The 15,120-nt window shown below is 35.7% G+C and overlaps 1 protein-coding gene across 6 annotated transcripts; it reads right to left on the reverse strand.

Moving 5' to 3' along the window:
* Positions 1-1,136: 1,136 nt before the first annotated feature.
* LOC113358821 (probable leucine-rich repeat receptor-like serine/threonine-protein kinase At3g14840) lies at positions 1,137-15,120 on the reverse strand. Of its 6 annotated transcripts, none has more exons than XM_026602527.1 (30): positions 14,941-15,120; positions 13,047-13,323; positions 12,877-12,942; positions 12,547-12,743; positions 12,103-12,401; positions 11,354-11,554; positions 10,491-10,637; positions 10,212-10,350; positions 7,267-7,338; positions 7,070-7,138; positions 6,886-6,957; positions 6,733-6,804; positions 6,552-6,623; positions 6,387-6,458; positions 6,231-6,302; positions 5,920-5,994; positions 5,739-5,810; positions 5,150-5,221; positions 5,000-5,065; positions 4,526-4,588; positions 4,389-4,424; positions 4,235-4,281; positions 3,741-4,135; positions 3,455-3,653; positions 3,145-3,297; positions 2,839-2,957; positions 2,544-2,754; positions 2,202-2,439; positions 1,944-2,094; positions 1,137-1,830 (listed from the first exon to the last, which is right to left on the reverse strand). In XM_026602527.1, the coding sequence occupies exons 7-30, from the start codon at positions 10,624-10,626 to the stop codon at positions 1,462-1,464; spliced, it is 3,042 nt and encodes a 1,013-aa protein (XP_026458312.1). In that variant the 5' UTR covers positions 10,627-10,637; positions 11,354-11,554; positions 12,103-12,401; positions 12,547-12,743; positions 12,877-12,942; positions 13,047-13,323; positions 14,941-15,120; the 3' UTR covers positions 1,137-1,461. The 6 variants fall into 6 exon arrangements, 5 of the variants coding, with proteins under 5 accessions (XP_026458312.1, XP_026458313.1, XP_026458309.1 ...); XM_026602528.1 differs by having other exon boundaries at positions 12,582-12,743; positions 13,047-13,333; XM_026602524.1 differs by having other exon boundaries at positions 13,047-13,333.

The raw sequence follows: 15,120 nt of genomic DNA on the forward strand, positions 1-15,120 counted from the left end.
AGATCATCCACGTAAAATATCATAATTTTTAGAGTCTGAAAAGTATTTTTAAGGTATTTTACAAAACCACATAATGTTGCTGAAAATTTCTGACGAGTAGAAATTTAGTCTCGAATAATTTCGTTTTTATGATCTTTGTGTTGTTATTTTGAATTCGTGTATAACATGAAACTTGTAAATCATGAATTTATCTTCAAAACCATTTTGAAATTTTCTATTTGGATTTGTGGTTTGAGAGATGTGGTGATTTCAAAATTGTTGTGTTTGTCTAAAAATATGAGTTGTGATGATTGAGTTTAGAGATTAGAGATGTAAAAACTTAGAATAGAAATCATATTTAATTTTATTACTTTACTTTTGTTTTGGAAATGAAAATATAAGATCATTATTGGAAACCAAACTAGTGCACGACAAATGTTTAATAAAATGCTTAGTAGAAAGTTATAATCTATGACATTATTAGGCATATTTTATTAGAAAATGATGTAATCAGGTTGATAGATTAGGCTATAATCACTGCGGTTTGGTTATCTTGATGCTTATTTTTTGTTTATTTAAAATCTGTAGAATGCATATTTCTCTTTTATTCAGCAAATTTTCTCCGGATTTACCTAATTTATGTTCATTCAAAAAAAGATTCGTAGAATGCATATTTATCTCTAACTAGTTGTATGAAGCTTAAACCATCCGTGATTATGCAATTTGTAGGAGTAAACAACTCTAGCACCGTGATCTCGTAACTGTAGACGCCAGCAACCGATTCCATACTCTTCATATCAGTAAGAATTTACTAAGCCAACAGTTTGATCTACGAACTGAAATACAAAAGTGAGACAAATTTCTACCAGGGAGCAACATAACCAATCGAGCCCAAATATCTACCTGGAGCAGCATATCGAATCGCGCCCCTTATCTCGACCCATATGAATTAAACACTGCCATACTGATCCAACCAATGTTATATGCCATTGGAATATTGGATGTTTAATCCATATTACCAACCAATGCATATATGTAAATCCTTTACGGCGTAGCGGTAACAATTGTACTGATCCAACAGCAACATTGTTGATCTGACACTGGAAATTACTGAGATCCAGACACTTCTCTGACCAGACACTTGAACTAGGCAATTCTGAAGAGACAACAACCAAACACTTCTCTAATAAAATACCAAGCACTTCTGACGTGACACTAGAAATAACATCCATCCTTAGCAATAACAATTATCTTGGCAGTAGCACCGATGAAAACCTAGTTCAACGATAGTACTGATATATGTAATTTTATGAAAATCCTCCAACACAGCGGATAGATTATATTACTTACAATTCAAGGCGGGAATTGAAAAGTTGGACAAAACTCCGAATAGGCATATTATACATTTAAACACATATGTAAACTCCATCAACTCTTATATCGAACTAGTTTATATAATGACTTGGAAGTTGTATAACTTCTCTAATCTCTGTTAGTCCAGTAATCTGATTCGTTAATGAGCGGATAAAGATCAGCAGCAGATGTTGAAGACTCCGAGAACGGGGTATCCTTAGAAATACTCTGTGTTTGATCATAATGATAATCTCTAACCGCTTCGAATTTCAAATCATCGGTAGATTCACTTATTGAATTCGAAACGAATTCTCCGATAGAAGTTTGGCTTTCAAGCATGCTGACTACTGAAGACATCTTAGGCCTTAAGGTGGGAGATGTGTTGGTGCACATGAGAGCTATATTAATCATCCGCAAAACCTCTTCCTCCTCAAATTCAGACTCCAACTTTGGATCAACCAACTCCATTAAATTTCCATTCTCCTGAAGAACTAAAGCCTGAGCATACCGAGAATCAAAATAATCATATCGTTGGTAGATTCACTTAAGAAATCAAATCAAAATAATCTGATAAGCAAATATCAAAAGTTTAGAGATTTTATAATTATTACCCAATCAAGAAGATAAACACACTCTTCTTTTGTCCGATAACTTGTATTGCTCTTCCCACTTACAATTTCTAACGCAACAACTCCAAAACTGTAAATGTCTGCTTTATCTGTCAAATAGCCTCTTAATGCATACTCCGGTGCCATGTAACCACTGAAAAGCACAAATTACACACCCACATATGTTCAACTAGTATAAAGCATACTGGGATTCTAGTGTTTAGCAATCAAAAATCAAATGAAGAAAATATGCAAACTTACCGAGTACCTGCAATCCGAGTGCTGATATGGGTGTCATCTTCCTCGTCCAGTTTTGCCAGACCAAAGTCAGAAATCTTTGGGTTAAGATCCTTATCGAGAAGCACGTTAGTACCCTTGATGTCTCTGTGAACAATCTTCAGCCTTGATTCTTCGTGCAGATAAGTTAGGCCTCTGGCTATACCTATACAAATCTTCTGCCTTGTTGGCCAATCAAGCTTCAATTGGACCGCTTCTTCTTCTATAATATGCAATCAACCAAAAATTCGTGGTACCTTAATCTTTAATATTATATTAAATGCAGCGTACAAGATAGTAGGAAACAAAATGTGTCCAATTACTCACCAAACAATGCACGGGCAAGGCAATTATTTTCCAAGTATTCATAAATAAGAAGCAACTGATTTCCTTCGACGCAGCATCCATAAAGCTTTGCAAGATTAGGGTGTCGTAAGCCAGAAATCATGCCTATCTCGTTTATAAATTCACGATTTCCTTGTTTAGATTTGGCAGATAGTTGTTTAACAGCAATTATAGTGCCATCTAACAGATATCCCTGCATTTGCTCATAAGAGATCCATGTAAGTATATCACTGGTAGCTAGATGATGGAGTACGAGCAATGCTCTGGATGTAGATACCTTATAAACAGGTCCAAAACCACCTTCACCAATCTTGTTTTCTGCAGCAAAGTTGTTCGTTGCAGCTTTTATTTGCCTCAACGTGAAGGAATTAGTGTTTAGGTCCAAACCTCTTAGTTCTATAAAATACAAATCAGTACAAGAAAGAAAGCTCATCATTAAAGAGAAGATACAGAAAACAAATGATACCAGATAAAGACATGACTTGGGTACGTCAGTTCAAATGTTGATTTCCGTTGCTGTTTGGCTTTGGTTAGTGTTTTGGCATAACTATAGACAAACATAGGTGCCTTGACATAAAATTACCTTTATCGATCGCATTTCTTCTCCCCAAATAAACCTTCCCCCAGACGGCACCCGCCAGAATAAAGACAAAACATAATACAGCAGCAATAATTCCTGCCACAGCACCTACAGGTATGTTTTTCCCACGAGTGTTTGAACGAGGAGGTACAAAATCTAAAAATAAGATACGACATCATTAGATATAAATGCAAATCATTTGGTTTGCTAGTTCCTGCATACTCGAACATGCAGCAACTGTGCAGATCTGAGCTTGTTTGTATGGCGAAAGTAAGAAAGAGGGTGCATAGATAGTAAAAACAAAACGTAGTACCAGGATTTAATACAGAAATAGCTGAAACAAGAGGACCATAGAATCCGGCTTTAGGGATCCTTTGTGTGCCTTTTCCAGCCCAGTAAAACCGAATTTCCAAGGAATTACTAGTAACTGACACATTGAATGTTTTAATGACTGCCTGGCGAACTCCACCTGCTGCTTTCACAATATTGAAATCCTTCAACTTAAGCTTTCCCTGCAATGGCTATCAAGTTAAATAAAGAATTTCTTATGTCATATGAAGGAAAGAAAAAAAGCAAACTTTCAGGATGTTATTACATACCTGAATGTAGACATCGAACACACGCCTCCCAAGACTGTCTTGTGATTTATCATTTGGGAGGAATTCTATCTCAGCGAAGTGGAGGTTCACAGTATAATTCCCATTGATCAAACAAAACCCATAATAAGTTAGAGATAGAGGAGATTTGCGTGCGGCCGTGTATAATTCTGAATCCGCCATCGAGAGAGATGTTATAGGAATTCCAGCTATAAGAATGTCACTACCGTCATTATTGTCCATGAAATCACCAGTGGTACTTAAGGCCCAATTATTAGTTCTTTGGTGGTAAAAGTTCGAAGAGCCCTCTGCATTCTGATCCCAATCGTAGTTGCCATCATCACTTCCATTCACAAGAAAACTTTCTCCACCACAGTTGATGTTGAACGAATGACGATCTGGAAAAGTGTATGAAAAATGTTAATATACGTACATAACCAGTGGAGAAAACAATATCTTATGTTCTCAAATATTTCAGGAGATTTATACTTAATTACCCGGTTGATCACAAACGAGGCTCTTCAAGCATTTTGGTATGCCATTCCTTCATAATTTCAGCACACAATGTTTGAGAGAGCATGTTCAGATTGCGAGATCACTTTTTGTTTATTCAAAATGCAAATTTCTCGAGTAGAATGAATGAAAACTTACGAGCTGTTTCTTATTGAAGAGCTTCCAAATAAATTTCTGTCCAATAAAAAAGATGAAAGTCTCCCACAATGTATACTCAATTAAATAATCAGGCAAAGTGCAAAAAGTACAAGTTGGGTGATAGAAATTTTTCTTACATAGTACGGTTCAGTTGACAACCCCATGAGTTCTCCAATGTGAGATTGTTGTATGAAAGATCACTATAATAAGGTATGTATCAAAAAAGAAATATAAGTAAGGTTATAAAATGTTTCGTATTTGCTAATCCTTAGCACACGAAGGTTTTTTACAACATTGCACTGGTGAAAAAGTAAGCCAGAGACTTAGAAAGTTAGTGTAATGGTATAGTTTTCCTATATCACAGTAGTACAGTGGTAAATTTAATGGGTTCCAAAACTGGTCAGCACCAAATTCTCATATAACAACTTTTTGTTGACCTATAACCGCCCGAAGAACAGGACTAGAGGAATTTCTAGCTGCAATAATGGGAAAAGATGCAACTAGTATTGTCATCGGAACAATATATATACCTGGTGTAGAGATACAATAGAATATGAACATATTTACCAAGATGAACTCCAATGGTTAAGCATTAAGGAAATGGTACTTACATACTTTTTACTTCTCCAAGCATCCAACTCGGTAAAGGTCCAGTCAGCAAGTTTCCGGTTAAGTACCTAATTGAAAGTCAATTCATTGCATGCATATTTTATATCCCATAATTAATCTTATTTTGGAGAAGAATTAATAAAATCTCTTACAGAAATTTAACTAGAGAAGGATTGATGAAGTTGTTTGGAATTTCTCCCGAAAGTTTGTTAAAGCTGAGATCTCTGCAAAGAGAGGCAAACAATACAACAATAAAGAGTAGTAGAAGAAAACAGTAATGAAATGTATACTGACAATGAATTGTGTCCTCAATTTCCAGATTTGTTTAGGTCATAATATTTTTTGGTCACATAGGATTTATTTTACTTTTTCCAAAAGTTTATTCTCCTAATGGAAACACTGAAATAAATAATGTGAAAACGGTGTGTTCGTATATTTGGATTTACATCCTCTCCCTCATCCTCTTGTTTCGAAAGATCTTTTAGAGGCTTAAACAATCCATGCCATCAATAATATCTATTTTTCCAAAAATAAAACCGCTCCTCTATGAAGGCATGACAACTGTACTACTTTCACCCAAAATTTTACGGGTGGAGATGGTTTTTTGAGACTTCCTAAAGTTAAAGGAAAATCTGATTACAAATCAGCAAAGGATGTTATTGATAAACATCCTCAATGTAACAATAGTTTACTATTCTTTTATTGTTAAAGGAAAAGTAAGGAAAAGGTAAGTGAACTCACAAGGACTTGAGCCTTTTCATACTGCTAAAGTAGGTGGGTAATGTTCCGTTAATATTGCAACTCCTTAGAGTACTAAACAAAACCAGATATAAGAAATTATTGATCATAAGATATGGAACCTCTTACATAAGACAGAAGAAAGAAGTGCATATAAATGGAATAATCAACATATCCAACTTACAGTATGTACATGCTTTTCAAGTTATGAAGTGGTGGAAAAGGACCATATTTATTACCACGTAAGTCACTAATCTTCCTGCATTGAGACATTGAGCAAGACATATAAAACAACCTCGATGATAGTGGTACGGATAGTCTAGATAAACTTAATATTCCGTTCTTGTTTAGTTGAAGGTTTAGGTTTTTTATTTTTTTAATTCCTTAATAGATGAACGTTTTCATAATTTTCCCAATTTATGCCTGAACTACTCGGTACTAAAAAAACAGGCCAACAACATCTCCGAAAGATAAAAATTTGATTAATCAACTTACAAAATTGATAAATTCTCCAAGGCAGAGATGTCACATGGAATTGGTCCTTCCAAACCGCTTGCTTGAATCTCTCTACAAATATTAAAGAAATTAGAAGTGATAAGGAACGAAGAGAAGTAGTGAACATGAACTCGATCAAAAGGTGTAAAATCTCACAGTCTTTCAAGGTTGGTCCAATTCTTTATAAAGCTAGGTATCTTTCCAGTGAACTGATTGTCACTTATTCGGCTGCATCACAATTCCAAATGCATTATATACATATGCTATCCAAAAGTTGTTCAATGAATTAAATTAAGATGCCTCACACTTTATCAATCTTACAAGTCTGTCAGGTTGGTTAACTTATAAAAAGTTGGCGGCACTTCCCCAGTAAAATTATTCGAGCTAAGCACTCTACAACAGTTACAAAGAGCAATCAACCAGTTTTATTTTATTATAAAAAAACACAAATTCCTCCGAGTTGTAAAATCTCAAAAAGTGAATATGCACTAAAAAAACTTACATCCGGTTTATGCCTACGATGTCTCCGAGTTTTTGAGGAAGATGCCCAGAGAGTTGATTGATTTCCAAAGCTCTGTAAAGTGAACATTAATGTTAATCGGCAAACAACAGCTAAATATTGAGTGGACAAGAAGCAATCAATAAGAGAACTTACAAATTTTTTAAAGTAGTGATATTTCCTATCTCTTCCGGGATTGGGCCAGATAATCGATTTCCAAAGAGCGAGCTGCATTTGATTTGTTTCACTCTCTATTACTATTAATGTTGGAAAATAGCAACATCTGATTTGAAAATTTTGTTATTTGTATAGGAGAATAGAATGATACATATATTCTTACATGTTCACCAACTTCATAGAACCCCATACTTTTGGGATTGAACCGTTGAGGTAGTTGCGGTCAAGGTTACTAACGAAATTTTAAAAAGAAAAAAATAAGAAAAAAATCACAATTATATCAGTTGAGAAATTAGAAAGCCTGATATTTAAAGAAAATTAATAAGCGATAGAGAAGACCAAACTGATGATCAGTCTTACATTACTTGGAGGTAAGGAAGCTTGACAAGCTCTGGAGGTAATATGCCCGCTAAGCTCTGTCTATCAAGCACTCTACACAATCCAAAATCAGTTTATCAACACAAGAGGTACAGTAGCTTAAATTCAAAGACTGTTAAACTTATTCACAGGAAGCCCCTACTGTCGGGAACACCTGTGGTGGAGCTGATATTCAAGAAACCCCAAAAGTCTGCAGAAAAGAGGCACTATTTGGCGGTGCTAAGAACAAGGGCTATGTGATAACACTCTATCTCATTCAAAACCGTACAGTTATGAGGTAAAGTTTCTAGGTTAGAGAAAGACATCTAGGTTAGAGAAAGACAAAAAAGAAAAGAAAGGTGGGATGGCGTTCATTTTGCCATATAATCTTCACTTTCGAGCTTACTTCACTTGAGTAGAACTCGAATTCGATAGGGCATCTCAAGGGAGTAACTTCACCAATAGTAGTCTCTTTTTGGTCCAACTACTTCAATATGGAGGAGTTACTACGCCCCGTAGTCCTTGTTCTAAAATGCGTTCGAAAAACAATTTTAAGGATAATTATAGGCCCACAAGGTTTTATCAATGAACGATTTTTAGGGGATCATGGTTTTTTTTTGGGATCATGATTTTATTTTGGGTAAGACATTAGAAGTAAATTTAGATCATCCCTTATTTAGATATTTATATTAATCCCTAAGTTATCCTCCTGATTAATTTTGGATAATAATTAGTTAGTGTTAATAATAGTTAGTGCAAGGTTTTAAAAAGCGAAAGCGTGGGGTGAAGTGTTTTCATGTCAAAGCGTAAAGCGTTGCAAAAGCGTAAAGCGAAAGCGAGCTTTTTAAAATATATAATAATAATATGTATAAATAAGAAGTCTCCAACCTAAGAAAAGAAAAATACGAACTTCAGAGATAATAAAAGAATCTATTAAACTAACTGAGCATACTGATACGCCTATTCTACTCAAGAGCTATAAAAACATACTAGCCACGAATGTTTGCATCATTCATATCATCATGTAGGCAATCATTGTCATCATGATCATCATTCCCCATAGGGAAATCTTCATCACTGGACCATTAATTTTCTCTTCCTCGGATCTGACTAGCAGTCCTTATTGGGCCTCAAAGCCCAATTTTTTATATTCTAATATATACCAAATCACATAGCGGCGTTCTAGAAGCGCCTATGACCTAAAGCGCAAAAAAACACCTAAAAGCGCACCTCAGAAGCGCCTTTTTAAACCATGAGTTAGTGTAATGATTAGTGAGATGATTAAGTTAAAAATAATTAGTGAGATTAAAAAATCATATGGTTTTTTTCTTTAAAGAAGTAGAATTATTGAGAGAGTAAAGTTAGAGAAGATGAAGAAGGAAAACATGAAAAACGATGGGTATTTCGGTACCCAGGTATGCTTCAAACTTAGATAATGTTGGTTGAATTTCTCCAAATTTTCAAAAAACTGTATATTTTTAGAGTAGATTTGGGCTTGTTCGGTTACCTTATGTGAAGAACAGGTTACCGAACTCATCTGAAAGTGTAGTTCAGTTACTTTTTCCAAACACGCAGGTTACCGAACTCGCTCTTTAATGGAGATTTTTAGTCATTCGGTAAACAGACATGTTACCGAACTTTGTTTATAGGATTTACAGAGTAATGTTCGGATGGTTCTCAAACTTTAACCCAACAACATATCTAACCGAACTCCACATGTATGCAATTAGTGAAGAATTCGGTTTGTCAAGATTTTTTGCGAACAAACCGAACATAATGGGACAAGTTCGGTTAAATTGAAACTCAACATAGTAGGCAAAATAGCACAGTTCGGTTACATTAGAATTTCTTTTTTCTTTTTGTAATATGGGTAGAGTTCGGTTACATAGTTTTAGAAATTTTTGCAAACCAACCGAACAGAGTAGGCAAAGTTCGGTTAAATCATAACTCAACATAATGGGAAAAATTACACATTTCGGTTATATTGTTTTTTTTTGTTTTTTTTTTGTATTATGGGTAGAGTTCGGTTACTAACTAGTTTTAGAATTTTTTGGGAAGCAACCGAACACAATATATTGGTTTTCAATGAGGAGTTCGGTTAAAACTATTTTTTGCGAACCAACCGAACTCGGAGTTTGGTTACGAAAAATTAAATTCGTGATAACCGAAGTGTTCTTCGTGTTCTTGGTTTTTCAGAATGTTCAGTTACAAAACTAATTTTTTAAAAACTATTCCTAACCGAACATGCCACTTTAATTTCCATTTAAACCATATTTTGATGATTTCTACTCAATTTGCCCAATCAAAAAACGAATTAAAAAGATTAATGGATTATTCAATCGAACGAGGAACGTCAAGGAAAGAGAGAAGAAGAAAAGTATAATTTTTTTTTCAAAACTAAAAAATTTCGATTCCCCTCCTGTTTTTGATTTTGATTTTCGTTAATAAATTCATTTAGATTAGATGTATATGATTAGATTTATATAGTTATTAAATTAGTTTTAATTTAAATTAAAATAAAGGATAAATATGTATTTACCTATCTTTAGGACACCCTTTATAAATATAGGGAGGTTGGCCTAATACGACCATGATCCCAAAAAAACCATGGTCCCTAAAAAATGATTCTTACCAATAGTTTATAAATTGGGGTTTTAGGTTAATATAACTAACCCCACCGACACATCATGGTGTAAGTGCGGTGTATAATTGTGTCACAAAAACCAAGTCACATGCGGTTCTTTTTAGTGATCAAACTTACATGAGTCTTGATACATCCACCAAAGCCCAGCACCGAAGTGGGCACCGGGAGGGGATCGGATGGTCAAAAATGTCCCCTCTCTGTATTGGAATAGGGATATAAGTGGGCCCCACCACCCCGTCACACACTTTTTCACGGTGCACCCTCGATGCTTCATCTTCGATGAATGTATCATTTTTCAACTTACATTGCTGTAACATGGCAGACGGCGTCGCCAGAGGAAGTGCAATTACAGTTAATACCATCGGTACCATTACAGGGATCCAATTTTGCAAAGTCCCATCCTTGCTTTCCTAATGTCTTTGCTATTTCTGTTAGAGCCTCGACTGTAGATGTAGAGATTAATTAATTAGCAGCCATGCATAATACTATTACTATTGATAAATAATATATACACATGATTTTCTTACTTAGCACGTGTAACTGAAAGTATCAATTTCTAGAGAAAAGGAAGTCATATGTGTACCTTCGACGTCTGGTAGCCGGTGAGAAAGAGCCAGATCAAAGAAACCACATCCAATAATCAACAACACCGCAAAAACATAAAGGTAAAGCATACGACCATGATGAACTGATGACGATCCTCCAATAGCATCCATCATGAGTTCGCAAGCTTATGATAGAAAGAAGGAGATCAAATAGCTGAAGTAGAAGTAACTCATGCATAATGTTAGGTGTGTACATGTATATATACTATAGCAGCTGTGATTACAAATTGAAAATGTCAAGTCTTTGGCTGCTCTCACCAACTGAGGGAACTACTGATTGTATACGTAACTGTTTTTTTTTTTTCAAATAATAAAGGCGGCCCTATTTCACAATCAAATCACAGACAAAGAAAGGAAGTATCATTTTGGACACACCCACTTAACCGGGGTGCACCAATTTTCCGATCCTCATTTGTTGGATATATATTTATTATCTTAAAAAGAAAAATCATTTTCATTCAAGCATAATTTCCTATAACATTTAATAATTGAAAAATAAAGTAAAAAATAGAGAACTGTATAGAAAAAGCAAACAAATGAGGGAAGTAGGAATGTGCACCCTAGTTAAAACGGAGTGCAGAAGTGGCACCCATAAAAATGTACTCTATTGACTCGATACTAATTCAACTACGTATAGTACACTCTAGACAAGGAGACAGGGTCAAAAGTTCCTAGGACCTATAAGGATAAGACACCAAAGGACTGTTTTTTCAATGATACAGGGGCCATGGGAGCTACAATTTAAGATCACGAAGACATTTTTACAAAGCTAGCTGTTACAGGGGTAAAATATTGAACTGAAACTGCAACAGTGCTAGGGCTTGTGAATATCAATTTGTACCTGAAGTATAATGGTGCTTTTGCTTCCTCTTGAGTTCTCTGGTCTAAAGCTGAGCTCTTACAATCATCACATTTGCCAATTTAGGTTTTGATTCGCCCTAGCTTGGCCATGGCCAGGTTCATTGGGATTGGGACCCCTTATCTCTGTATCGACAAATATCTTTGTCCGACAAGGCTGCGACTTGTGCAAATATCGGTTTTCCTGCAAATACCTGCCTATATCAAATTTTAATTGACAAACCTGGTGCGAAGGCAGAGTATTACAGAAAGTTAATTCAGCCGCATCTGTTTGCAGCAAATCTTTATCAAAAAAAAAAAAAAAGTTACGTACTCGAAATACGACTCAGGAGAACCTTTCCTTCCTCAGTCAATGCAAACCATATCTACTCTATGACATTCCTTCTTTGGAAGCTCATAATGCTCTCAATGAAATAGACTAATATCTTGTGCTCTACTTGATAGATGCAACGATTTCATTGCATTTCTCGTCCTCTTGTCTGTTCTCATCAGACTCAGATTTGAGATTGTACTTGCATATGATAAAAGTGAGACCCTTTTGATCAATCCATCTAATTGCTCCTACATATTGCCTTTTGGTAAACCTTCCTTATGAATAATTATCCTATAGTGTTTACAGGTAATTTTTTTTAAATGGTTATTTACCCACCTTTATATGCAATACTATATTTAAGATAAATGACTGTTTACCCAGTTTAACCTTTAAGTAGCTCTTTGTACGCAAACTCTTACCCTATCTTTCTCTTCTTCAGATTTTGCGGAGAAACGATATGGGCTTGTCCTATCTTTCTCTTCTTCAGATTTCTTGGAGAAACAATAGAGGCATGAAACTCCATATTCCCACTCGAAAGCTTCCATGTCAGCATCGCTTACAGGTTGTTTGCACCCATAGAAAAAAGTCGATGCTTCCTTAAGCTAATTCATGCAACAGAGACTCTCTTGTCCAATACAAAATACTCCACCTCCCACAGGCTCTGTGCTTCTGGAACTTCCTCTAGATACTTGAATATCCCACCTTTCATATGTGAAACCTGCCAGCCAAATGAAAAAACACTACGTCCACTCAATTTCAGGTGAATACTAGCTACCATTGCTAATTCGAGTGAGCAACTTTGTTTAGAAAAGAATAGGTGGCTGAAGGTTTTCATATAACTTGTAAAAGTTTAATGGTATTACCCTACTGAAATGGAAGAGCTCAGATGGACAACCACCTCCTCAATGCCCTTGCTCATGAGAAAACTTGAAGCTTATTCGCAACGACTCCCGCCAGTGCATTACATTACAACCGTGGTGGAATTAAGGAAGCCCGTCATACATGGATCTACAGCTCCTATAAAACTTCCCAATCCTAGAAATTCGGACATCAATACTATCTGCAGGAGTTGAATGACAGCAAATTTGAATCACACATACATGGTTATCAGGGAAAATGCTCAAAAAATGGATTAACTGACCATATTTTAAATTACTCACAGTGTCTGGGTCTCTAATCAATTCATTCCATACCTCTGGGTTCACGTACTTTCCAACTCTTTCGATGGGCGACACTGATGGCGTTCCAGGAGATATTATCTGGCGCCGAACAGATATGCCAGATGATAAGATGTCAACAAAATAGAACTATCTGAAAAGGAAGAAGGGGTAAGTGGGTAGTATGTCAGTATCTCTATCTTCACCTTGACTCGCACAAGATCCCATCGTAAAGGTGCATCCTCCCCTGCTCCAAGACGGGGGAACTGCTAGTATGTCCATGATGGATGGCTTCTTTTTCAGGACTCACTGGAGATTCGACCTGTCTTAGACCTTGCAACCAGCCATCAGCTTGTATGGAACCAAGAACTGTTTCCACCTATTCTCTTATTCCACAAATTCTCCCATGGACTCCTTCAGGTGCAAGAATAGTACCACCTGAAATGCTCCCATGGATTCCTTCAGTTGCATGAATAGTACCACCTGAAACACGCTGAACAAGACCAGCTTGGTGAGGGACAAATGACAAGATATAAGCACACGAAATGCTAAATAGATGAAGTCCAAAAGACTCAGCTTCAGTTTAGATAAAGCAATTTGATATTCTGCAAGTCGGTAAAAAATTGTGATATGGAACTCAGGCAGAAACATGAAAATGTTGCATCGACTTTTTCATTTTTTTCAGTCATCAAGCATATTAGCCAGATCAAATTACATATCATCTGAAAGTGCCAGATAAAGTCAATATGAAAACTCTAACAAGGAACTCTTAAAGAGGTAATTTCTTTGACTTGGTCACCCAACACAAAAATGTCAATTTTATTATCTGTTGTACAATGAACAGCACAGAGCGCCAAAAAAAAACACATACCAAAAATAATTGCTCAAGTAAAACAGAAATATGAGACATACCCTGACATTCAATTTTATGAAGAAAATCTTACAATGTAAAAAAGGACTTGGCAGTTTTGGAGTCAGTTAACAACCATTTAAACCAGGCAAAAACATGAGAGCCCAAAAAATAAGATCATGGCTGCCAGAAGCTATAGCAGGCACTTCGTTCAGATTCAGTATCGCCAATCTTAGCTCCATTACAAGTTCTACAAACAACCACATATCCTGGGTAATCTAGATTCCCCCTGCAGCACCATCAAAGCACAATAACAACTGATTTTCACAGGGGGAGATACCGAGTTAAACAGGCCTAACGATCTTAACTGGTCTGAAACCTATGCACAGAGATTAAGAACGAATGAATCACTTCAATGGAAGATACTCTAGCTATAATAATCTTGTTAAGACAATGTATTATGTCAACAGATCGAGCAGCATCCCTTGTTAGCCATAATAGATTTATTAGAAAAAGCAAGTAATAACATAATAAAACATTGTCAGAATTTTAAGTAGCCTTCACTCCTACCATGCCATCGATAAGCCAAACTCATCAAACAGACCCAAATTCACAATCACGGAGAAAGGCTTGGTGTATATTTAACCAACTCCAGTACTCCTACCTAAATTCTTTGCCTAAGTTTTCTCACATACTCTAACAATGTACTTAAACTCACATGACTCGCTACTAATTGCTAAAAGATATTAGACCGATGCCATATGCGCTGTAGTACCCTACATTATTTTGTTTTGCCTATTTTGCATGTCTCGGGTAGGATTTAACCCGACTTATAAACTGCTATAATAAATATACATCTATAAGCATTGCGGCTTAATTGCACTCAGAAACGATCAGAAGACTCAGAATACAACTAATAACACTTTACTCTAGTAGTTTTGTCTATTTCAAAGAACCGAAGGTTCAAATGACGTCCTTGAATCTAAGATTTCTATGATTACCAATTTGATTAGGAAGGGTTCTGAGGAGACAATTTCAGCTTAAATTAAGACTCAAAAGAGAGTCTAATCTAATAATTGTTGGATGAATTAGTCTATAAAATGTTCATCTTAACTTATGAAACACTCAATAGTTGAACCCTAAAATGTGAATAATACAAACTGGACTGATTTAAGTAATGCAGCAGAACAATAACAATAAATCAAATTAGGTCACAAATGAATGGAGCTGAAAAGAAATGAGGCTATTACCCGTTTAAGTTCGAAACGAGTGTTAGAAGCAAAGTGAAGTTGAAAATGAGCACCAAACACACGACGTCTTTTCAAATTGTTCTCTTCATTTTTCATCAATATGTGGTGATCTGTTGAGAATTCCTTAGTTTTTACGATTATCTGCTTTTCAAAAGGAACAGATCTATCCGATTCTATAAA

Source organism: Papaver somniferum, chromosome 3 (assembly GCF_003573695.1).
Source record: "Papaver somniferum cultivar HN1 chromosome 3, ASM357369v1, whole genome shotgun sequence".
NCBI classification, from domain to species: domain Eukaryota; kingdom Viridiplantae; phylum Streptophyta; class Magnoliopsida; order Ranunculales; family Papaveraceae; genus Papaver; species Papaver somniferum.

Coding starts and splice junctions, on each gene's coding strand:
- LOC113358821 (XM_026602527.1), bottom strand. CDS start 10,626: ATGATGGATGCTATTGGAGGATCGTCATCAGTTCATCATGGTCGTATG. Junction 6,805..6,885: donor ATCACTACTTTAAAAAATTT/GTAAGTTCTCTT, acceptor TTCACTTTACAG/AGCTTTGGAAATCAATCAAC. Junction 4,425..4,525: donor TGTCAACTGAACCGTACTAT/GTAAGAAAAATT, acceptor TTTATTGGACAG/AAATTTATTTGGAAGCTCTT.